This window comes from Puntigrus tetrazona, unplaced genomic scaffold (genome assembly GCF_018831695.1).
Source record: "Puntigrus tetrazona isolate hp1 unplaced genomic scaffold, ASM1883169v1 S000000776, whole genome shotgun sequence".
Lineage (NCBI taxonomy): Eukaryota > Metazoa > Chordata > Actinopteri > Cypriniformes > Cyprinidae > Puntigrus > Puntigrus tetrazona.
In genome coordinates, this window is record NW_025048382.1 from 860830 (window position 1) to 887241 (window position 26412).

Here is a 26412-nt window from a genome sequence, read left to right on the forward strand (position 1 = left end):
ATGCAGTCACCTGCATTCATACGCCCCCAAGCAACAAGCATTTTCTTAGAGCTCAAAAGCCATTTATAAGCACACGTACACTCACAGACAACTTTCTTAAGTTCACCTTTTCAACTGCTTGTTGACGCAAAAGTCCAATCAGCCAATCACATGGCAAGAGTAACTCAAATAACCACTCGTTACAACACGAAAAGCATCTCAGAATGCACAACATGGTGATGAGCTAGAGCAGCAGAAGACCACGCCAGGTGCCAATCCTGGAAACAGGCTATAATTCACACGGGCTCACCAAACCAGGTCATGTTTTTCAAATGCCTCATTAACTAACTATGGTCAAGAGTTTCATTGACCTCAATTGATAATGACAGAAATTGTGACCAAAGTGCTTTAGGGAAATGCAACCCTGCACCAGAAAAGATGAGAAAAAGGTTGTCTGGTCTGATGAGTCAGTTGTTCAGACTGGTGGTGGTGTAATAATGTGCTGGGATATCACACAGTGTATGCCCAGTTTAAGACAAGGGAGTCAACCAAATATTGTAATATTCACCCTAAGTGTACTTATTCTGTAACTTAGAGCAATCTAAATGGCCATGTAGAATTATTTGTGTTTTAATTTCTTAGATTTTATATCAGCTGCTGTACTGTACATTTTTGGTGACTGTTTTTTTAGAGCATTAATTTTTAAAATATAATATTATAAATTATTAAAATGATCTGAAATCACAAAATTAATTTACTAATCTGTAGCAATGAATTGTTAAAATGAAGCAACAGTTCACAAATCTACAAAATGTTAAAATGCATGTAAAGGTTGAGAAGTACACTTTCCAGTGCTAAATCAATTTTAACTAGATAAAAAAAGTTTGACAAGACAAACTTTAAGTTGGCTTGAAAAAGCCAGACCAGAAAGTTTAAAAACTATTTAAGAAGTTTAAAAAAGTTTTAGGTTTAATGGTTTGCATTTTGAAATTGTTTGAAGTTTAACAGTTTTAAAAGCTTAAGGTTTGAATGCTTGGTTCCACTTTATATTAGGTGGCCTTAACTACATTTAAATGAATCATTTTATACGGTGCTCTTATAGTGCTTTGATGCAAAAGCGCTATATAAATAAAAATGATTGATTGAAATAAAATGATAGTGTAGTTGCATATTTTTACATTGTAATTATAAATGCAATTACAGATGTAATTAAGTTGTAAATAAAATATAAGTGCATTGTTGACCCATCCCTTACACTTTAACCCACCTTAAACCTACCCATACCAGGCATTACAGTCTGTGAGAGACAAATAGATAGAAAGATAGATAGATAGATATATAGATAAATAGATAGATAGACAGACGATAGATAGATAGATAGATGGATCATGCTCAGGGTACCCAGTGTGGTTGCTGGGGTGTGACTATGATGATTGCTAAGGTTCCCAGGTTGCTAGGGTCGTTGCTATGTCGTTGCTAGGATACTCTGAATGGTTGCTAAGGTGTTGCTTTGTAGTTGCTATGGCTTTGCTTTGCAGTTGCTATGGGTGCTTGGGGTATTTGTTAAAGTGGTTGTTGAGTAAGGTACCTGTTAATGTTGCTAGAATTTTGCTTTGTAGTTGCAAAGGTGCTCTGGGTGGTTTCTAGGTTGTTGTTATGTGGTATCTATGGTACGGGGTGGTTACTAGCTTGTTGCTTTTCAGTTGCTAGGGTATTATGAATGTTTTCTATGGTATTGCTAGGGTGTTGATAGGGCACTTGGGGTGGTTTCAAAGCTGTTCCCATGTGGTTGCTACGCTACTAAGAGTGGTTGCTAAGTTGGTTAGGCTAGTTGCTAGAGTGATGCTATATAGATAGATAGATAAATAGATAGATATAAGAGATTTTTATTTCTCTCTTCCCACCACTCAGTGATAAATAATAACAAAAATCCTTACACTGTGTTTTCTCCATGTAAATAAAATGTGCTTAGTTACTGCTCCACTGTAAAATTATTTCAGAAACACAAGATGTTGAAATAGAAAAATAAATGCACAATACTATAATCAAATAAAACATAATCCATAAACATATTTTTATTAAAAATAGGCTGGAAAGTTGGAAACTGCTGTCATTTCTTGTTTAGTGTTTTTGGTTTAGAGATTCTTGTAATTAGTTCTTGCCTGGTTTGTTTCTGTAGTTACAGTTTTTTTTCAAAGTCCACTTCAATCAATCAATCAATCAATAATTTGTATTTATATAGCTCTTTTAACAACACAGGTTGTATCAAAGCGCTGAACAGTAATCAATTCGACGATAATCACTAGAAGTTAAGTGTCCCCTACAAAGCTAGCCAGAGGCGACAGCAGCAAGGAACCAAAACCCCATCCATACAGAATGGAGAAAAAAAAACCTTGGGAGACACCAGGCTCAGTTGAGTCCAGTTCTCCTCTGACCGGACACCCAGCACTTAACTTCCAGTTCAATTTTAAACACAGCTGTGTCAGATAGTGTAAATGACTTAGTGTGTGTGTGTGTGTGTGTGTGTGTGCATCAGGATCTGGTTGTCTGTCCACAGTGCACATTTAGGTGTTCTGGTCTCTGATGAACATAATCTCTGGGTGCTGATCCACCTCAATTACATTGTGTTTTATGAGTAGTGCTTCCAGCTGATTTAATTAATGCAGCCTAAAAATCCTTTAACGCAGTGGGCCGCAACGGTATTGCAGGGGGGCCGCCAGTTATTATCAATAGAAATAATAATATTGCTAATGTACGTAAAAATGTGTAGTAATAATTAAATATCATAATTAATTAAATAACAAAAAATAATAATAAACTGTTACTATGCGTTCACTATTCCAGGTCGTTGATTGGTTTAAAAACAACCCGCCGATTTAGGCTATGTAACATATTTTTGCTGCATACATTTACATTTTTTTTTACATTTTTTTGCAGTGGGTTTGCGGAAACATATGTGTTTGGTTGTGTGGGCTGTGAGTTAAAAAAGGTTGGGAACCACTGCTTTAACGGATCTGAATAATAAAAGTGTATTAGTGTGTTATGTGTAGGCTAGGTTAAAAAGATGTGTCTTTAATCTAGATTTAAACTGACAGTGTGTGTCTGCCTCCTGAACAGAGTTAGGGAGATTGTTCCAGAGTTTAGGTGATAGATATGAAAAGGATCTGCTGGCCGCAGTCGATTTTGATATTATAGGTAGTATCAAATGACCAGAGTTTTGAGAACGCAGCGGACGAGCAGGACTATAATGTGATAAGAGCTTGTTTAAGTATTTAGGGCTTTATAGGTAATTAATAAAATTTTAAAATCTATCCAATGTTTGATAGGGAGCCAGTACAGTGTTGACAGAACCGGGCTAATATGATCATACTTCCTACTTCTAGTAAGGACTAGTAAGCTGCTGTGTTTTAGACTAGCTGAAGTTTGTTTGTCAAGCGTGCAGAACAACCACCCAATAAAGCATTACAATAATCTCACCTTGAGGTCATAAACGCATTCATTAATATTTCTGCATTAGACGTTGAAAGCATAGGTCATAATTTAGATATATTTTTAAGATGGAAAAACACAGTTTTACAGATGCTGGAAACATGGTTTTCGAAGGAAAGATTGCTGTCAAGCAGCACACTTAGGTTCCTAAGTGATGATGAAGAATTACCAGAGCAGCCATCAAGTGTTAGACTGTGTTCTAGATTATTATATGTGAGGTTTTTAGGTCCAATTATTAGCACCTCCGTTTTTCCAGAATTTAGCATTAAGAAGTTACTCATCATCCAGTTTTTTATATAGACTATGCATTCTGTTAGATTCTCAATTTGTTGTGTATCACCATGCTGCGCTGAAATATAGAGCTGAGTATCATCAGCATAGCAGTGAAAGCTAACACCATGTCTCCTGATAATATCTCCCAGAGGTAACATGTATAGGTTGAAAAGTAACGGTTTTAGCACTGAGCCTTGAGGAACTCCATATTTCACTTGTGAGCAGTATGATACCTCCTCATTTAATGCTACAAACTGATAGCGGTCAGATAGATATGATTTGAACCATGCTAAGGCGCTTCCACTAATGCCAACATAGTTATATCTAGGTATCTAGGTGAAAGAGTCTCTATGGGTTGAGAATTAACTGCCTTCTGTGACATGAGGCAGCTAGCAGATGGTCGGTTTAGTCAGTCTGTCTGCTTGCTGACCTGGGCACTAGTTGGTCAAGTTGGAGCTCTAAGACTATATGCCATATTTCTAGATAGAAGAACGGCACCAGCCCAGGAAGGATGAAGACCATCTCTTTTCAACAGGTCAGGTCTGCTCCAGAAACTCATCCAATTGTTTCTCTTGCATTCTTCCATGTTGCATTATCTTCTTGGATGTTCTAGGACCTATTTCTGTTTCCTTGGCTGACTCATCAATAGTGGTGGCAAGATGAAGCTTCATAAAGCTTTGAAGTTTTCCAGCCAGGGGTGCATTTCCCAGAATCAATTATGGTCACAAGTTCTATTGTTACCAACATAGTTCAAAGCAACTTGTGACTATAGATGAGTAACAGTGCTTTTGGGAAGTATACCCCAGATGTATTGAAAAATAGTTCATTTCTAGAGGTTTTGAATGCATGCTAGGGACACCTGCTGGTGAATGCATATATAAGGCAGGGAAAAATTCACAAAGACTTGATACATTAGAATGTGGGTGCTTTTCAAATAGAAGGATGCATCCTAGTAAGGCTGCATAACTAGGCTTACACTTCATTAAAAGCCACTGAGTTCTATGCAGGCAGTCTTTGTTTTAAAGCATGTATTAGGTGTATCCTTTATGTCCGTAAAAATTTTTTTTGAGGTGAAGCCATTTTTTAAACCACTGAGACACTGAGAGTGCATTAATGCTCTTGTTGAACAGAGGAAAGCATAGTTTTTAGACTAGTGTTTAGAGGAACAAATATTTCAAAGCTTTGAATCAACTGAATTAATTGCTTCACAAAATGATTCACTCTTTCAAAGTGCTAGAAACACCACACACTGATGACACCTGCCAGTCAGAACGGTGTAGATGCAACAACCACTCACACAAAAGCAGGCATAACTAATAAAAGCTTTTACAAACCAATTTCAAATGTTTATTTTTAATATTTTTCTGGAACTGTCATTCTGGTCATTGGATGCCCATTTTCTACAGTTTGATTTGATTCTTTAGGTACTTAAAGAAAAGTCTATAACCTACTTTGGTTAAAATTTCTCAAAACTCTTTTTACCCTGTAAAAAACAGCTGTGTTTACAGTAAGCCGTTTTGTTGCATGTTCCTTTACATGCAAATGAGCTTTGCTCACTCTGCCCCTCTGTTCGGAGCCTCTCTCTGAGAAACTTTTGTTGCATTCACCATGTAACTGGCTAACTAACCCATTATTAGTAAAGTCAATTTGCTAAGATTCATGAACAAACCTTATACTCATTTCTTTGTTATCCAGGTGAAGCTGGATAACAGAGGATTTGCATGGACATAGATGCATTCATGTAGATCGGGGCACATTTCTTTTGACTTCAGCAGCTCAGATGTTAGGAGTAAATGACGACTGCTATGTTCATTACATCCAACAACAAAACACTTGGGTGTGTTACAAGCTGTTTGTGCATATATAAGATCTGTACATTTGTAATGACTAACATCTCAAACTCAAAGAGATATTCTGATATTCTGAGATATTCCACTCCTTCCTAAAACACATAATTTAAACATGCCCCCTTGTGGTATTCGGCCAATAACAAAACACTGGATAGCTGGATAGATCGACAACAACAATGTACAGTTTTTGTAAAATACCCTTAAACCAAATTCAAAATAATGCTATTTTTAGCATTGACCCCTTTGGCAACAAATAAAATGATCAACTACGCTGGCCAAAACTCTTCAAAATCCTCCTGAATGTATGTTCTACTCTAGCATATGAAATACTGCCTTTTTCCTGAAACTTGGTATTGTGGTACTGTGAAAATTGTTGGTACTCTATGATAAAGTCTATAAAAAATTACTTATGGTGACCTATATTAATCCCCCATCCCGCCCACCCAATACTAAAATGAATTTCATTTTAAGAGCAGGCTAGTTAAAAGGGTAAAAGTAAAATGTTCTCATTATCTTCTGCTTTTTCTTTTGCTTTATTCAGGCTGGCTGGAGGGGGAGGCCCACCATCAAGCCCAAAAATAGGCTATGGAACCGGTAGTGATCGAGGGCCAGGTGGTGACTTTGGCATTGGTGGCATTCAAGCAGGTGGGAACCTTTACAAACAGCCAGTCCATGATGGACCTAGGCATTCCCAGACTTCTTCTACACATCAATCTCAAATTCAAGCTTCATCAGGGGGCATGGGACCCACCCAAAGCCCTGGACAACATGCCTCCAGACGCAACCTCCAGGTGGACTTTAGCAGCAGTGGTCGAACAGGCCGCTCACCGTCAGTGTCTCCCGACAGAGCCAGTGCTCCAACTTCACCATACTCAGTACCCCAGATTGCACCGATGCCTAGCAGTAAGCTCTGTCCAGTTTGCAATACTACAGAGCTGACAAATGTTGATGGATCACCAAACTTCAACAAGTGCACACAGTGCCACACTACAGTGTGCAACCAGTGTGGCTTCAACCCCAACCCACACCTTACCGGGGTAAGAATTTTGAATAAATGGTATTCCTGCTATAAACAGGTGTTTATTTTTATTGAATATGTTTTAGTTCATGAAGATTATATTCTAATGATTAGTTTAGCATGCGTTGTCTGTGGCATCCTCCTATATAATATTTTCCATTAAAATCATTGTCATTGACAACCTAAATAAATACAGTGTGTAAAAGAACGTTATCAAGAACGATTAAATTTTCCAATTATTTGTGTCTTGCCTGTAATGCCCGATAAAGAAGAAGTGCTGTTTTGTGTACAGCTTTACTGGGGAAAACACTATTTTTACAGTTTCAAAAGTGACACCTATTGGCAAAGAATTAGCATTTTCACATCCAAGGCTAAAAAAGCATGTGTAAAGCAATCACAGCGCGGGTATAAATAAGCAGCGGGTGCGGCGCATATTCAGCTTTTCGCTTCGGAGCTGAGCGTGACCGTTCTGCTCCAAAGACAGATTCTTTGAGTGTTGGAGTTCGGCGTTCAGCGGAGGTAATTTCCTGCGTCGAGTGGATTGCCACAATCAGGCTGCACTACCCCCCTGTTTGTGTACAGAGAGGTCATCTCCTGTTACCTCAACACTATCCAGAGCTAAAAGAGCTAGTTCACACTAGTTCACCCGTGCGTTTCTGGAAGTGGTCGTTACCTGGTGCCGGGTGATGGTCACGATCACTGTCTCACGTGTCTGGGCCTTAAGCACGCTGAGGTGGCTTTCGTGGATGAGTCATGCTCCCAGTGCGGGAGGATGACCATCGCGGAGTTGCAGACCAGACTCCGCTTCCTGCAAAGGGGCGGAGTACCCGTTCTTCTGCCGAGGTCTAGGGCTCCTCCTGCTGGCAACAGTGGGAAAAGTGCTCCCTCTAACAGTGGACGGACTGATCTTACAGTGACAGTGAGGAACTCTCCACCGAGGGGGACTCCTGCCACCGGTGCTTCGCAGCCAGTGGAGCTTCCAAAGGAGCAGTCTGGACCTTCCTACAGGGAGGTACCAGTTGTATCTTTTGGAGCTCCCCCTGATGACCAGATGTCGATCGCGGCATTGGAAGGAGAGTCTGAAGGTTCTGGGGCTGAAGGTTCCCGCGGACGCTCCACCATGCCGGATACGGATCTGGAACTGGTGGCTATGCATGCCCAGGCCGCCAAGGGGATCGGGCTCGAGTGGAAACCTCCACCACGTCCCGAGCCCTTGAGGCTGGACGATTGGTACTTAGGGGTGGCTCGCACTGGTTCTCAGGGCCCCACCCGGTACCATTCTTTCCGGAGGTGCATGAGGAGCTTGCTGGGGCGTGGAAGGCACCTTTCACTGCCAGAAACCGCTCCAGTGGCTCCTCCTTCTTCACCACCCTTGACGGCAGCACAGCTGGTGATCCCTCAGTTGCGATGCAGATGTTTCCCAACTCCGTTTCCACTTGGCGTGGTGATCCTGTGCTCCCCTCCCGGGCCTGTAGGCACTCGTTGGCTTTGATCGGCAGTGCCTATACGACTTGTGGAGAGTGGGACTTGTGCAGCAGTGGGAAGACTGGGAGGACGAACCAACTGCACAGGAGGCCTACTTTCATGTGTTGATTCTTCCCGCGCCACAAACCATTCCTGAAGTTCGCGTTCGAAGGTCAAGCATATCAGTTCAAAGTCCTACCCTTTGAGCTTTCCCTGTTGCCACGTGTCTTCGCGAAAGTTGCGGAAGCTGCTCTTGCACCACTGAGAGAGCAGGGCATTTGCATCCTCATCTAACTGGACGACTGGCTCATTCTAGCTCAGTCCCGGGCTCAGTTGTGCGACCACAGGGATCTGGTGCTACAGCACCTCAGCCAGTTGGGGTTTTGGGTCAACCAGGAGATGAGCAAACTCTGTCAAACTCTGATGGAGCTGGATTCGATCGATCAGATGTGCCTCACACAGGAGCGTGCCAATTCAGTATTGAACTGCTTGATTATGTTCAAGAGCAGGACGGTGGTCCCACTGAAATATTTTCAGAGGCTCCTGAGGCATATGGCAGCTGCGGCCGCAGTGACGCCGCTGGGACTACTCCATATCAGACCGCTTCAACATTGGCTACACGGTCGAGTCCCGAGGTGGGCGTGGCAACGTGGCACGCACCGGGTTCAGATAACACCGACTTGCCGCCAAACCTTCTCCCCGTGGTCAGACGAGCTGACGAGCTGTCGTGAGCTGCACTACCCGGAGAATGGAGACTCCATCCCCAGATGGTTCAGCTGATTTGGGAACGTTTCGGAGCCGCTCAGGTAGACCTGTTTGCCTCTCCAGAGACTTCGCATTGCCAGTGGTTTTTCTCCCTGACCGAGGGGACACTCGGCACGGATGCACAGGCACACAGCTGGCCGTGGAACCTTCGCAAGTATGCATTTCCCCCAGTGAGCCTTCTTGCACAGACACTGGCCCACGAAGACTTGGTTCCCGGAACTTGTGCTCCTCGCGACAGCCCCTCCTTGGCCGATTCCTCTGAGGAAGGATATTCTGACTCAGAGACGGGGCACCCTTTGGCACTCACGTCCAGACCTCTGGAAACTCCATGTCTGGTCCCTGGACGGGACGCGGAGGCTCTAGGTGACCTCAAGGGGTAGTTTACACCATTTCTTCAGGCTAGAGCGCCGTCCACGAGACAGGGCTATTCCTTGAAGTGGAGCCTGTTCATCGAATGGTGTTCTTCTCAAGGAGAAAACCCCCGGAATTGCCCTATCAGAGTCGTGCTTACCTTCTTGCAGCAAGGGTTGGAGCAAAGGCTGTCTCCCTTCACCCTTAAAAACTACGTGGCTGCGATCACTGCAAATCGTGACCCCATAGACGGAAGGTCTGTGGGTAAGCATGACCTGATCATCAGGTTCCTGAGGGGGCCCAGGAGGTTGAATGCTCCACGGCCCCCTACAGTACCCTCTTGGGACCTGTCTGTAGTGCTGACAGCACTGCAGCAGGCTCCGTTTGAACCCTTGCCAGCAGCTGGGCTAAAGTTCTTATCTATGACGTTGCTCCTGCTCGCATTGGCCTCCATCAAGAGGGTAGGGGACCTGCAGGCTTTTTTGGTCTACGATTCGTGCCTACAGTTTGGGCCCCCGGATTCCCAGGTAACACTGAGGCCACGGCCTGGCTACATGCCCAAGGTTCCCACTACCCCCTTCAGAGACCGGGTGGTGAACCTTCAAGCACTGCCCCTGGAGGAGGCAGACCCAGCCCTGACGTTGCTTGTCCCGTCCGAGCACTAAGATGCTACTTTGACTGGACAAAAAGCTTCAGGACCTCAGACCAGCTCTTGTTTGTCATGGAGGCTGGCAGAAGGGGAGTGCAGTCTCCAAGCAGAGGATGGCTCACTGGATAGTGGACGCCATTACCCTGGCCTACCAAGCACATGGTATGCCCTGCCCCCTCAGGTTGCGGGCACACTCAACAAGAAGTGTTGCATCGTCCTGGGCGTTGGCTTGTGGCGCCTCGCTGACAGATATTTGTAGAGCTGCGGGCTGGGCGACCCCCCAACACGTTCGCTAGATTCTATAGCCTAAGTGTGGAACCGGTATCCTCAAACGGGTAGAAGCACTGAGAGGCCCGGTTCCGGGTCGGCTTGTTAACCACTCCAGAGCGTCCATACAGGCCTTCTCGATGAATCTGTGAGAACCGGCGAGGGCTGGGAGCCATGTAAAGTACCCCAAGAGGACTTTATGTGTGTATTTCCACGGCATAGCCTTAGAGCCGCATGGCATTTTGGTAGGGATCCCAATTCGTCGGTCATCCAACGTGGCTGGATGCGATTAGCGCAATCAAAGAATTGGCTCGTTTAGATATACTCGAATATTCATCGGTCATCCGACGTGACATCTGTGTTCCCTTCTTCAGGGAACGAGGGTTATATACGTATCCGAGACGTTTCATACTAATGTCAACATGAAACTATTTGGGATTCATTTTAAAAACAATGCATTTAAATGTTTCAAAGTTGACTTTTTTTTTTGGGATACAATAACTACGGCGCATTTTCAGATTTAAAACTTTGCAGGATGTTTTCATTCACATAAAGCCGTGTTTAAATATTAGATAGTGAATGATACAGTTAGATAAATAAGTTTGGGGTGTTGATCTGTTTGATCGTGTAAGAAGTGCCCCACAAGTCAGTCATACAGTCAAACAGTTAAAGGTCAGTGGAAAAAACTTGTCAAATTCACATTTAACGTGTCCTTGGACATTTTATTTTTCAAAACCAAATTTAGAAATAAAACCTGATTTAGCATTTGAATTGAGTAAACATCTGTTGCTGGGTAATGCTCTAATGCTCTAATATGTGTTTCTTCAACAGGTCAAAGAGTGGCTCTGTTTAAACTGCCAGATGCAGCGGGCTTTGGGAATGGACATGACCACACCACGTTCCAAGAGTCAGCAGCAAATACATTCTCCTTCTCATCAACCGAAGGCTGACCCCATACCCAAGACCCAACCCTCAACTCAACCCACGCCACAGCTACAAACCCAAAACCAGACACAGATGAAAATTCAGCCTCAGCCTCAGCCTCAAACCCAGGCTTTCCAGAGACAGATGGGTCCTATTGGACCTAACCAGACTGGACTTCACAGTGGGCCACAAGCTGGTCTCCAGACACAAAAAGAACAACCACAAACAGGAAATACACAATTAGCTTCCCAGTCAGGGCTCAAGGATACGCAGAGACAGCGAGGCGAGGTATTAGGACCAAACAGTCCTGAAAGGGTGGCTCAGACTGGCCGGATTCCTCATCCAGGGGCAGTGCCTTTACCTGGCTTAGCAAAGGCACAGTCACAGTCTGATCTGGGACGCAGCCCTCCAGTACGGTTTGGAAGTCAACCCGATAAGACTCGAAGTGCTGGAAGCTCTCCAGCTCATCACCCAATGTCCCACGAGGCTCCTCAGGATGGTTTAACTAAGCTTTTTGGTTTTGGGGCATCTCTTCTAAATCAGGCAAGCACCCTTATTTCTGTTGATCCTCTTCCTGGATCCTCACCACACCCCTCGCCTGCCCGTAACCAGGGGACAAAGGTGATCTTTAGTGATGCTAATGCTGGAGCTAGTGCTAAAACTTCAGCGGGGCCACCCGGCAGTGCCAAAATGGGCCCAGGTGGAGTGACATTCCCCAAAGGTCCTGGAGCCCCTCTCCAAAAACAGCCTCTGCAGCAGCAGTCACCAGTGCACCATCAGAAAGGGCTGAAACAACAGCAGTCGCCGACACACCATCAAACAACACTGCAGCAGCAGCAGCACTCACCACTAAAGCAGCCTCCACCTCAGCCAGTTAGTCAGAAACCAGACGTTACCTGTCCACTATGCAAGACTGCCTTCAGTGTTGGAACAACAGAACCACCAAACCACAGGTCTTGCACCCAGTGTCATACAGAGGTGTGCAATCTTTGTGGTTTCAATCCCACACCACATCTGTTAGAGGTAAGGAACTGCACAGATCTTACTCATATACAGAATGTAATGTTCTTTTCATATCCATTTGTTCTTCTTTCTGAGAAGAATCTATTTCATTTTTTAAATTTCACTTAAATCCTTCTACATGAACTAGACTGGTTACTAGACTGGTAAAGCCACAGGTAAGGGAAGTGGGGGGACAAAAATTACAATATATATAAATAAAACATTCATACACAATTATTTTATTATTAAATTATAATTGAGCATACATACAATAGATTGCGACAGTCTTTCATATTTGTTTTATCTTCATTGGTTGTTATTTCTTTTGTAAGAACCTAATATAAAATGTAGTTCCTAAATGTAACATCTGTATACATTTTAGCAGCACTTCATTTGTATGTAATTGTTATACCTGTTGGATCTGCAGAATCTCTTTTTAATAATTTTTACTTCACTTCAAGCATTCATATACATTGCATTATGATATATAATTCATTATAAAAGTAGATTTTATGCATTTTATATATTTTTTTTATTATAACAAAAGTAAAAGTGCAAAGCAATATTAAGTTTGATTGTTTTAATGCATTATACTTTCTAAAGATATGGAAATAATGAGATAAGTGTGGTTACAAATATTCATGAGATCATATAATGCATTATAAAGTGCATTACAAGGCATTCATGCATTCAATCTAATTTTATGATGAATTTATATATAAAGCCTTTAAGTAAAGCATTACATAATCTCTTAAATCTCCACCTTTACCATCCATTTAAACCTTTTCATTTCAAATGCAAATTCAACCGAGACTGATAAACGTTGCTTTCAACAGTGACAGAAGAGCAGCTAGAAGAGAATTTGATCTTTAGTTCTAGCCATCAGATTGTCCTACCAGGCAGTATCATATTAGTCATCGCCAAATTTTAAACTTGCAAAATTGCCATAATCATAAGCAACAAAAGTGCATAGATAGGCTACTTATGATAAATGTAAGATTAATTTATCATACAAATTATAAGAGGAATTATGAGTGCTTAAACACCATCTAGACTGACTTGCCCCGCTGAAAACAAAACAATTGAACCCTGCCCAAAACACAATAGAAAATGTAATGGATTTAATGGTTATAATGGGAATTGGATTGTTTTTACTGGAAAGTATAATGGTGTCTACTGGTATGTGATGGATTCTATTGATGGAACAAAACACACTACAAAAAGGAATTTTGTAATAGTTTTACTGAAAAAAATAAATGGTTAAAAATTATACTTTAATGGAAACCATTAGAATTTCTGTGATGGTTTCTATTGGGCTTCCATTGTTTTTTTTTGTTAGCAGGGATGTACTCATTTAGAGTGCTTTCTTTCACTGCATAATTCAGTATAATACAATTCTAAATGCTCTCAAAATTTAAGATGGGGGCAGAAAATACAGTCATGGCCAAAACCTCTGAAATGTTTCCAGAAAATCAAGTATTTTCACAGAAAAGTATTGTATTAATACGTGTTTTGCTATACACATGTTTATTCCCTTTGTGTGGATTGGGACAAAGCAAAAAAGGGAGGGAAAAAAGCAAATTTGACAATGTCACACAAAACTCCAAAAATGGGCTGTACAAAATTATTGGCACCCTTAACTTAATATTTGGTTGCACACCATTTGGAAAAAATAACTGAATTCAGTCGCTTCCTATAACCATCAATAAGCTTCTTACACCTCTCAACCAGAATTTTGGACTACTCTTCTTTTGCAAACTGCTCCATGTCTTTCATATTGGAAGGGCGCCTTTTCCCAACAGTGATTTTAAGATCTCTCCACAGGTGTTCAGTGGAATTTAGATCTGGACTCATTGCTGGCAACTTCAGAACTCTCCAGCGCTTTGTTGCCATCCATTTTTGGGTGCTTTCTGAAGTATGTTTGGGGTCATTGTTCTGCTGGAAAACCCAAGATCTCGGATGGAAACCCAGCTTTCTGACACCACTGTGACCCAAAATCCTTTGGTAATCCTCAGATTTCATGAAGCCTTGCACACAGTCAAGGCACCCAGTGCCAGAGGCAGCAAAACAACCCCCAAATATCTTTGAACCTCCACCATATTTGACTGTATATACTGTGTTCTTTTCTTTATAGGCCCTTATTCCGTTTTCGGTAAACAGTAGAATGATGTGCTTTACCAAAAAGCTCTATCTTGGTTTTATCTGTCCATAAGACATTTTCTCAGAAGGATTTTGGCTTACTCAAGTACATTTTGGCAAACTGTAGTCTTTTTATGTCTCTGTGTCAGCAGTGGGGTCCTCCTGGGTCTCCTGCCATAGCATTTAATTTCATTCAAATGTCGATGGATAGTTGACACTGATGCACCCTGAGCCTGCAGGACAGCTTGAGTTTCTTTGGAACTTGTTTGGGGCTGCTTATCCACCATCCGGACTATCCTGCGTTGCAACCTTTCATCAGTTTTTCTCTTCCGTCCACGCCCAGAGAGATTAACTACAGTGACATGGGTTGCAAACTTTTTGATAATGTTGCGTATTGTGGAATGTTGCACATTGCTCAAAGGCAAATCTAGATTTCTAGATCTTATTCATCCGCAATTTTGAAAGGGTGCCAATAATTTTATTCAGCTCAATTTTGGAGTTTTGTGTGACATTGTCAAATTTGCTTTTTTCCCCTCCCTTTTTTTTTGGTTTTCTCAATAAAACTCGATTGCCACTCAAAATTAGCCCAATCGCATTTTGAATAAATGTGTATTAAATGTGGTCTGCACAGGTTAAGTGTCAAGAGTGACACAGCTGACAGCATACGCTGTTGACGTTCAGTGAATACTCTCCAAAAAGACTCTCCAAAAGAAAGTCTTTTTTTCTTTTGTGCACAAAAAGTATGCACATGGCTTTGTAAAATTATGGTTAAACTCCAGACATCAAATGGAATATTTTACCGATGACCTTACCATGTTTCTGAATCTGGGCACATTGCAGTTGTGTTGCTGTCAATTGAAGGTCAGAGAGCTCATGAGATGCATAAAAAATATCTAAATTTGTGTTCTGAAGATGAATAAAGATCTTGCAAGTTTGGAAGAATATGAGGGTGAGTAAATAATGACATTAATAAAAAAATTTTGGTTAACTAAATCCCAAATTTTTTTGTGTGTCTCCCTAATCAAACACACCTGATTTAACTCATGAGCCCATTAGGAAGAAGTCAGATAAGGGAGACTTACAAAATGTGCATTGTTCAGGGCGCCCTGGACCACGTTTGACACTGGTATAAGGCATGGGTCAACAGTGTAATTATAAATGTAATTAGAGAAATTAATTACAGATGTAACACCTCTGCGACATGAATCTATGATCTTGTTAATGGAGTATGCTGGTATACCATCAATCTCTAAAGTTTGAGGTGGTTCAGAGTCTGTGGTACCAGCCTCAGGTGTGGGGTGGACCGGTTTCAGGAGGGATACATGAAAAGAAGGATATATACAGTAGTTAGCACAAAGCTCCAAATGGTATGTGACTGCATTGATTTGCTTGATGATTTTAAAAGGTCCTACATACCTTGGTGTGAGCTGGAGGGGAGTTGTAGCCAGAGATCTCAGGTGGATAACCAGACTCTCTGCCAGGGATGGTAGTTTATCTGCTTAAATGCGCTGGAAGTGCACCGCTCTTTGGAGCCTCACATCAGCACTGTCCCACACTTTGTTGAATCCATTCATGGTACCATAGAGGGCTCTCCTGACAAAGGCAACACAGGGGGTTGGTATCCTAACACGCACTGAAAAGGGGTGAGACCTGCGGAGGAATAAGTAAGGGAATTTTGTGCATATTCTGCCCAAGGAAGGAATTCACTCCACTTGTCATGTTATCTGTTGCAGTATGATCTAAGGTATCTTTCCTATCTTTTGATTCAGTCTCTTGACTTGTCCGTTGGATTGTGGGTGGTAACCTGATGTTAAACTGATGTTGATGTTAAATTGCTTACAAAAGGCCTGCCATACTTTTGAAGTGAACTGGGAGCCTTGGTCGGGTACAATATTCACTGGGATGCCAACGACTCTGAATACATGCTCAGTTCTAGGGCAGTGTCCATGGTTGTGGGTAATCCTTTCAGTGGAACCAATCAACATGCTTTAGAAAAGCGAACCACTATGACAAGGATGGTTGAGTACCCATTAGAATTGGGCAAATTTGTGATGAAATCGCAGATTCCAATGCTTCTTCGATGTATGTCTCCATGTCTTGGGTTTCCACACGTGGCAGTGGGTATACCTTACTTCTGGGTACATGTTGGGTAGAAGATAAATGCAACAGAGGGGGTACTCACTGACTTTTGATGGCAAAATCTGCTACCGTGTGATTTCCCTGCTTTAAATCTATGAGCTGATCAGAAATGTCTTGACCTCCTTCAGGGTATTCGAAGACATCATGGAGTTGTGAAATGAAACAATCAAATAATGTTTGTATGCGTGCATCATTATCCCAAACTGTGGAGGCCTAATCGAGTGCTCTGCCCGACAGTAGAGACATCATTACAGTACATTTCTGACAATCATTTGAATAACTTTCAGTCTGGCTGGCAAACATTGGCGAATGAAGCCTCAATATTGAGCTGGAGAACCATCAAATTTATCTGGTTAAGTGTAGGAAGTGATCAAATGTATTGAGTGAGACTATTGTTGGCATTCCTTAGATGCGACAGTTACTGTGAGCATCTCACTCTGTAGTTTTGAAACTTCAGCTGGATCGATGTTAAGCAAAGTATTCTGTAAGGCAGCAGGAGGTGACAACATGAAGTTTATTACCACGACAAACAACTCTGAATAGTAAGGCTGGCTCGTAGCCAGTAACAAAGCAAAATTAGAGTAGCAGTAAGTCATTCCAATCAGATACGGGTAATCCAAAAGCAATAGTCAAAATGCAGTTCAGTGGTCATACTACAAAGGCAAACAATGGTAAACAGAAACGCTCAGAAAGGCAGATATACTGGGATTACTTCACAATCTGCTCAAAATGGTGGCTATGTGGCTAGAAGAAGAGCAGTCAATATTCAGGGGAGGGCTCCCTCCAGTGGACGGATGGGTGGTTGTTTACAGAAAGAGCCAGCAGAGCAGAGCACCAAGCAAAAGCAAGGAACAAGAGTGAAACCGACACAATAGGGAGCTGGTACAGAGCCGGAGGCAAGCAGTTTGACATGTTAATAGGTCATCTTTGTTGACCCTGGAAAAACATTGTGACCAGCCAATCCGATTTTTTCTGAAGTTTAGGTCTACAGTCAGTGTTTGGTGCTTGTACATCAGTATCATTTATCATCATTAAATCTAATTTTAGGCATTACTTGTGGGTAAATTTAGTTTTAGGTGCAGAGATTTGGTCCAGGCTAAACTTTTTAAATAAAATGTTGTTTTGGGGTCAACAAAATCTGTTAACCTAGGAACATGTTGAACTCAGCAAAATCAGACCCCACAGGAGCCCAACATAAAGTTGGTTCATTAATAGTTTCACTGGCATTGAGTGACAGCTAAAAGTTCAGTGTTGGTTTCCTTGAGGATAATTTCGTGTATAGACAGTTAAATTAGAGAGAACTGAATAAGCAGACATAATTAGACTCAGTGGCTGAAACTGACAAGATCGGAATCAGATTCAATCACAGCATTTAGACAAAATTCAAAACTGGATATATTGACTGATACCATAAAGACATATCCCTAACTGAAACAGATTGATCAGGAGCATTAATTAGAACTGGTCACGCTGACATGTCACAATCAGACGCAATATTTGAGACTGAGCAAACACACAAGACAGAAACAGTTTTGACTTTAAACATATATATATTTAAACATATATATATTTAAATAACCAACAATAAACATGAAAGGCAATATGTAAATAAGTTGCCTGCTGTTCGTCAAATCTATGACAGTGTCACAAAAAATATGCATTTTTTATTTGTTATTTTGTTTTACACATACACACATTAAATATTGACCTTTAATTTCTCTGATGTTTTCCAGAAGAAAGAATGGCTCTGTCTAAACTGTCAGACTCAGAGACTGATGTCTGGTGGACTTGACCCTCTTCCGGTTCCACCTTCATCACCCAGCCGTCAACCAATGGGTTCACCTCGGCATCAACAGCTTTCCAGCAAGCAACAGCAAGGACTTCAGACAATACCATCACAGCAGAAACCTCCTGTTTCTCAACAGAGTGGTTTCTCTTCCCCTATAGCCAGACCAGCAAGTGATATAAAAACTTTTAAACAGCCTGCTACAGCTACAGCACCTCCTGTGTCTACCACTAATGCATTTGCTAGTGAAGAAGATGGAAAGGAAACTGTACCCAAACTAGATAAAGGGCCTGACCCTGGCAATAGAGACAATAAACTAACTCAAAAGAGAGTAACAACAGAATCAATACAAACACCTTCTAAAGATGAAAAGAAAGAATTACAGAGTATTACCAAATACTATGAGGTAAGGCATCCGGTAATAATAATTTACACATCATTTTGCAATTTAAAATTTTGTTAAAAGAGGGCTTATTGAACTAATTGATGGAGTATCACTCTGTCACAGTGTGGTGGCAGGAAGGAGCACTCGTCTTTAATATTCCATAAAAGAGTAAATAATAATACAGGCAGGCAGGCAGGCAGACTAGAACCACACATAGACGAGGGCAGACCATTTAACATGGAACAAACAGGAACTTATATAGTACAAAAGGAACACACCTTATTAACTCACACACAATTAACTGAACACAATAAGACAATTAACAGGAGACAGAAAGTAGGGAACACAGAGCACATGGGACATGAAAAACAACAACAAATAGTTCAAGCACATGACACACTCATTGTAATAAAGATGTAGTTTTTAAAATCTAGTCAGTTGTTTGTATTTTAATTTTGTGGTGTGAACTAAGTGTATCTTTTGTATTTATTTGGTCTTCTAGGAAACCAGCAAGACAAATAGCAATCATGATCTATCACGAAGTCCACAGAGTTTGAGTGATACTGGCTATTCCTCTGATGGAATTTCCAGTTCACATAGTGAAATTACTGGCCTTATCCAGGAGGAAGAGCTAAAAATGAGCGAGAGAGGTCTGACCGGACACCATACACCACCAAGTCCATCTGAGCTGATTAAGCTAGAGAGCTCCATGCGACCTCTTCTAGAGTCAAAATTTTCTGAAGGGGAAAGAGTACAGGACAAGAAGCGTGGAAAACAGCAACATGGTGACATCAGGAAACATCAGTCTCGCTCAATATCAATTAGTCCAGAGGAATATGACTCAGATGAGGACTTTGAAGGCATTATGGAAGAAGATGAGGATCCAACTGAGGAAGAGCTTAGAACAATTGCTGCCTTAGAGGATAACAGTAGCCATAAAAAAAGAAATTCAGAACCTGAAGAGATTACTGATGAGGAGTTTATGAGAAGGCAAATTATGGAGATGAGTGCTGATGAGGAAAATGAGGATGAGGATGAAGAAGAGGAAATGGAAGAAGAGGATGATGATGAGGATGAAGGCTATGGCTACAAAAAGCTAAAAAAGACTCAAAAGCACATCAGTGACTCAGGAAAAGAAAAGCGCCGTCTCACTTATCACTCAAGTAGCTTTGAGGAGGACAGTAAAACAACTAGTGATGTATACAAAGGGTCAGCTGAGGAGGACCTTATGGCCTCGCAAGGTGGCTTACGCAGATTTAAGACCATAGAATTGAACAACACTAACAGTTATAGTCGAGACATGGAGTTAAACAACGACAATGACCTGAGTCTCGACCGAGAACCTGAACTGGAGATGGAAAGCCTCACTGGTTCTCCAGAAGAAAGGTCAAGAGGGGAATTTTCCTCCACCCTCCCACCAACCACCTCTAGCTATACCTCAGGAATATCCCCTACTTCTATATCATCCATGGAAGATGACAGTGACAGTAGTCCTAGTAGGAGGCAGCGGCTGGAGGAGGCAAAGCAGCAGAGGAAGGCTAGACATCGCTCCCATGGCCCTCTCCTTCCTACCATTGAGGATTCCTCAGAAGAAGACGAGTTGAGGGAAGAAGAAGAACTTCTAAGGGAGCAGGAAAAGATGAGAGAAGTGGAGCAGCAGAGAATACGAAGCACTGTCCGGAAAACAAAACGTGACAAAGAAGAGCTAAGAGCACAAAGGCGCAGAGAACGATCCAAGACTCCCCCAAGTAATCTATCCCCCATTGAGGATGCTTCTCCAACAGAGGAACTAAGGCAAGCAGCCGAGATGGAGGAACTCCATCGGTCCTCTTGCTCAGAATACTCTCCTTCAGCTGACTCAGATGCTGAGGGCTATGAAATTTCATCAAAGCTGTATAAATCTGGTAGCGAGTATAACCTACCAACCTTTATGTCACTTTATTCTCCTACTGAAAAACCACAAACTACATCATCTACAGCTGCTATAACAACTTCCTCTAGTGGCAAACAATTAAAAAGTGCAGAAGAAGTATACGAAGAAATGATGAGAAAAGCAGAGATGTTGCAGAAACAACAAAAGCAGCAGACACAGCAGCAATCAGGCTCAGGTCTGATTTTACAACAATACAGCACCACCACCTATCAAGAGTCAGATATTAGAAATAGACAAGATATTGAGGATGAATATGATTATCCCGATCAAGATGATCTCCACTATGAAAATGAGGAGACAGTCGATATCTATGAAGAAATCCGCCAGACCTCACAAAACATTTCAAAACAGCTTGATGACCAAATGGAGATGGATGTGTCCTATTCAGAAAAGCAGTTACTAGATACAGGCTCAGCCTTTGCTAAGCTGCTGGAACAAAGCAATGCTTTACTGACTCCTGGCACAAGTCCCACCCAGCTCTCAGCACCAGTATCATTTTCTGAAACTGGGACAGGAGGAAGGATTCCTGATGTCAGGGTAACCCAACATTTTTCAAAAGATGGGCCCAAAGATAGGCTTAGAAATCAAACTGGTAAAAATGGTATTACACCAGCAGTTGCTGCCACAACTATTGCTGCTTATGGAGTGTATGCCAGGGATTCTGTCACTGTCTCTCAAACTAGTGCCAGTCAAACAGTGTCCACTACACAGCCCAACTTATATGGTCGGCAGACAACCACAACCACTGCTGGTGTTTCAAATGTGTCTCATAAAATAGCTGCAATCACTCAAGCTTACAACCAAAGAGAAAGTGCTGCAAGGAAAATGGCAATCAGCAAAGGAGTCCAAATGAGGGATAATTCAACATCATCAGAAACTATAATTGAATCAGGCCCAAGTTCAATTAGGTGTTATACTTACCACGAAAGGAGTCCACCTCTTTCTCCCACTTCATCTCCTCTTCACAGTCCAACAAGATCTCCGTCTAGGAGAACAGCAGAGCTTTCTACTCAAACTGTTAACCCTTCAATGTTAGCTTCTTTAGGGAATGCTTCTCACACCTCTTTAGTTATGGCACAGGGCACTCAAACTTCACATGGGGTTGTTTCACCCAGCCTTTTCAGACAGCAGTCATCTCAAGATGCATATTTTATTGTTAGAACAGAGGAGCTTGAGCCCACTAGTCCACCAAAACCAGCTACAGTTAACACAGCAACATCTCCTTTGTCTTCACCAACAAGATTTAGCCGTCAATCAACATTTGATGCCTACTCACCTCCTGTCAGCCCTCCTGATACTCCACCACATCAGTTATCACCCCAGCATGGTTTCTATAAGAACTACAGAGCTGAAAAAGTTAATGTTGGAACTAGCATGGTCACTACTGCTAGCATGTATACACGTGGATCACTGTCAATGGAAAACATATCACTTTGTCGGATTTCAACAATTCCTGGTACTTCAAGAATTGAGCAAGGACAACGGTTACACAGTGGAAGTGTAGTGGATCTACGAACCGGAATAAAGCCAACACCAATTATTATGACTGACCAAGGAATGGACTTGACTTCCTTAGCCACAGAATCTCGAAAATATTCTGGGTCGGCTGAAGGAAGCCCCATTCGTCAATCCACAACTATTCAGCCCTTAATAATGAACCTCAATACACAAGAGCAGCTGCATGTTGTGACATCAACAGCAACAACTGTCAGTGTTACTGTAGCTGCATCTATGTTCATGTCCCAGCCTAAGCACCCTGTGCTGTATTGTGATCCCCTTGAAAACAGATTTGATTTGGGCAAAGATATGGGAACAGTAGTTTGCCTGGCACCAAATAAGCCACCACCAGTTGATCCATCCATACCAAAGATTGATGCTAAGCTTGAAGACCTGAGTATCCAGCAGCAGCAGTTACTTAAACAGCAGCAGAAGCTTCAAGAGCAACAACAACTTCTTGAGCAGCAGCTTCAGCAACATCATCAGCTTCAACAACAACAAGCCGCATCTTTTGCAAAATTGAACTTATCTAGCCAACTACCTCTATTAAAAAAGGATATGCTTGTGACTCAAAAAAGCACTGCCACAGAGGTTAATGTTATCTCGCCAGGTATGACATCTGAGGTTTATAGTGTTGGAGGTCCACTTGAGTTAAGGGGAAAGCAAGCTGAGACAAGTATCATGAATTTAACAAATGTTAAGCCTCAAGGGATGATGGTCCAGATAGATAACACTGCACAAGGATCCACTATAACGCAACTAATCAAACCAGAGGAAGGCCAGGATGCAATGAATTTAACAGGGCAAATTAAACCAGAAAATCAAGTAACTTGTTGTGACATAGTATATAACTTGCCCTTTGGTGGCAGCTGTGTGGGTGGTCCATTTTCTCAGAAACCAATCACAGATGAAATTTCTAAGCCATCATCAAGAGCACCCTCCTCACTACCACAGCTCTATCAACAACATGGTTTACCGCAAGATGGGCAAATATACCAGGATTACACAATTAAATCATACACATTGCCTCTCCCTGGACGACTGCAACCATCAATGTCTGAAACAAACCTTGCAGAGGCAGGGTTGTCATCATATTCAGCTAAGATTGATCCCCATTTTCATGCCTCTGGAGAATTGTTCACAGACACAGTAAAGGATGGCTATGATGGTGGGTACCTTGGAATGGGGCTTCAGTATGGCTCCTACACAGATCTTCGTCAGGGTGATGTTGCAGATCCTCCAATTAGAAGGTACAGCTCCCTGACCAACATTAGCTCAGATTATGGATATTTCTCAGGTGATTTTGCAGAATCTAATCTTGCCCAATACAGTGCCACAACTGCCAGAGAGATAAGTCGCATGTGTGCAGCCCTTAACTCCATAGACAGATATAGCAGCAACCCTGACATACTACAACTTAGCACCGGAAGAAGTAGTGGTCCACCTAGTAGAATTAGTCTGCCCCAAAGTCACAGACCTGGTTTCAAATACAGCTCAGATGGAAAACCTCTTTCTCACAGTCAAGCGCTAACTGATCTAATAAATGCAAGACAAGCCAGTCTTCGAGCTATGTATCCATCAGCTATTAGAGCAGCTGATGGCATGATCTATTCAACTATAAACACACCAATTGCATCAACAGTTCCTATAACTACCCAGCCTGCACCTGTGCTACGGCCTTTATTAAGAGGGGTATATAGACCTTATCCTACACCAAATATGACACCAATACCCCTGGCAAGCCTAACTAGACTGCCACTAGATCCAAGGACTGGGCAGGCACCCTTCCAATGTTCTACATCTAATCCTCTCCCTGTTACAACATCTACAAAAGTTTCTGAGTCTCCAGCTACCACAACAGTCCAAGATGCTCCATTATACCTTGGTAAGTCTCCGGTAAGCCTAACAGTAGCTGGAGCAGTAACACAGCCAATTCAGCCTTCTTCTGTACCTGCTGGTCCTATCACGTCAGCATCTATTTCAGTACCAATGGCCATGGCAATGAATCAATCTGATATCCAACTGCAACCAATAAATCTATCTCAGACCAACATTCAGGCCAAGTCCTCTCCCCAGCTTCCTATACAACACCAATTACCAGTGCAGGGTCATCCTATTGCTTCCAAAACACAGCCACCTCCATCATCTCAAGGAGGTAGAACCACTACTGCTGCTGTGAGAAGTATTGTTCCAAACCAAGAAAAGGAAACAGAGGAAAGACTGCATCAACAGCAGGAACAGCTTTTGCAGCTTGAAAGAGAAAGAGTGGAACTGGAAAAATTGCGACAGCTAAGGCTTCAGGAGGAGCTTGAGCGAGAGCGTGCAGAACTGCAGAGGCATAGAGAAAAAGAGCAGATGCTAGTGCAGCGAGAAATTCAGGAACTGCAGACTATAAAGCAACACGTTTTGCAGCAACAACAAGTTGAGAGAGAAAGTCAGTTGGTTCTACAGAGAGAGCAACTAGCTCAACAAAAACAGCAGCTTGACCAGATTCAATCTTTGCAACAACAGTTACAGCAGCAGCTTGAAGAACAAAAGAGACAAAAGACTGCCACGGCTATTGCTGCAGCTAGTGCGAATACTCAAATCCTCAGTGATCAATCTGGCAGAATAATTCAGCCACAGGAATTGGCCCCTGATATGTTGTATAGTGATGTTCAGGTTTTCTTAAGGCCACTACCAAATTCTACATCAGAAATATGCTTGAGAAATAGTGAAGATCAGACAGAAATCAGGTCCATGCGTAAACAAAGGTCAATGCCTCGGCTGCAAGATGGAAATGATGGAGAAATGACAATGTTTTCCTTGCCCCAAAGGCTTGTAGACTGTAGTGTGCAAACTGATGATGAAGATGGAGAGGAGAGGTACCTGGTATCAAGAAGACGACGAACTAGGCGCAGTGTGGACTGCAGTGTTCAGACAGATGATGACGAAGACAAGGCAGAGTGGGAGCAGCCAGTTAGACGTAGACGTTCCCGTTACACAAGACATTCTGGTGAATCTGGTGTAGATCATAAATCTGAAGCACCTCCTTTTACCACATCAGTTTCTAAAACAACATCTTCCAGCATTGCTATCCAGACAATTCGAGACTGTTCTTGCCAAACTGAGACAGAGCAGCTGGTTAGAGTATCTCCAAGCATACATGTCACAATGCCAGACCCCAGCAAGGTTGAAATTGTCCACTATATTTCTGGTCCTGAGAGAACACAGAAGGGACAAAGCTTAGCTTGCCAAACTGACCCTGAGACACAGTCTCAAAGCATAGTTATTCCACAGATTAGCATTGCTACCACTGTCAGTCCCACCAGTGTCCAGTTAGTTGGTTCTGCAGATCCACTCTCTCCAGGTCAACAGAGTGCTATGAAGTTTGGGAGACGGAGACCTGATCCTTTGGAGTTTGGCTACCAGCAGCATCACCTGCATAATGAGTCTTTGTCCAGCTTGATCCGGCAACAACCTAAATCTCCACAGGTGCTGTATTCTCCTGTTTCTCCTCTTTCTTCTCCACAACGCATCATAGAAACATCATTCTCTTCTAGTGAGAGGCTGAATAAAGCACATGTCACCCCGCAGCAGAAGTCCTGTATTGCTGAATCATCACAGAGACATCAGGCCCTTCCCCGCCCAATGAAGAATATTCAGAGATCTATGTCAGACCCTAAGCCTCTCAGCCCAACTACAGATGAAAATACCAAGGCTAGGATTTCACTTTATCAACAGCAAGCCCTTCAGAGTCAGGTATGGGTAATTTAGTATCTCTTTGATTTTAAACTTACACTGGCTTGCTACAAAGGACAATATTAACTTTTTAGACCTGGATTAGAACAGTATGATTAAGGTGGTGTTGTTTTCACAGTTTATATATTGCCTATACAGACAATTGAATTAATTCTTGGCTGTGCGATATGAAGTATTCTGTCTGTTTTTGCAAGCCTGAGATGCTAAGAAATGGCCAGTTTGTATATCCGTTGGACTCAACTTTTTTTCTGGTATTGTTTTAATTTAATTTGTGTTGTTGACTTTGATGTTCTACAGTATTTAGAAAGAATATTCTAATGTTTTCACATGTTTTGTAAGGAATAAGTTACTTTTTGTCTGATTGTATCACAGACAGTTTCCTCTTGTTTCAAGAGAAATTGTAATGACTTGTGTATATATGTACAACTAATTGTATAAATATATATATATATATATATATATATATATATATATATATATATATATATATATATATATATTGTGATATAGCCAACGACAGACACAGTGGGCGTGGCGTCAGGCCTCGGAGAGGCTTTTATTGACAAAATAATATTAATAATAATACAAAATAAAGTGTCCATGGGAAAAGTGTCCAAATAAAAGGGGATCTGGTGTCCTCGTCGTGCCTGGGAAAGTGAAGGTTGAGGCCGTGTTCCAGGGGAAGGGTCCAGGTAAGGGCGGAGTCCGGCGGTCGCACACGCCCCTTTTTCTGGTCCGGGGCGCGAGGCGGCGGCTTCTTC

General features: G+C 42.1%; 1 protein-coding gene across 6 annotated transcripts in view; it reads left to right on the top strand.

Annotated features, from left to right (window-relative positions):
* bsna (bassoon presynaptic cytomatrix protein a) overlaps positions 1 to 26412 on the top strand; it is a 53296-nt gene that overhangs the window by 11325 nt on the left and 15559 nt on the right. For 4 of the 6 annotated variants that reach the window (XM_043233308.1, XM_043233309.1, XM_043233313.1 and 1 more), the window contains exons 2-5: positions 6133 to 6628; positions 10937 to 12052; positions 18043 to 18501; positions 18983 to 25651. In XM_043233308.1, the coding sequence (XP_043089243.1) occupies positions 6133 to 6628; positions 10937 to 12052; positions 18043 to 18501; positions 18983 to 25651 (8740 nt within the window). The remainder of the gene's footprint in view (positions 1 to 6132; positions 6629 to 10936; positions 12053 to 18042; positions 18502 to 18982; positions 25652 to 26412) is intronic. The other 2 variants (XM_043233310.1, XM_043233311.1) reach the window with 2 other exon arrangements.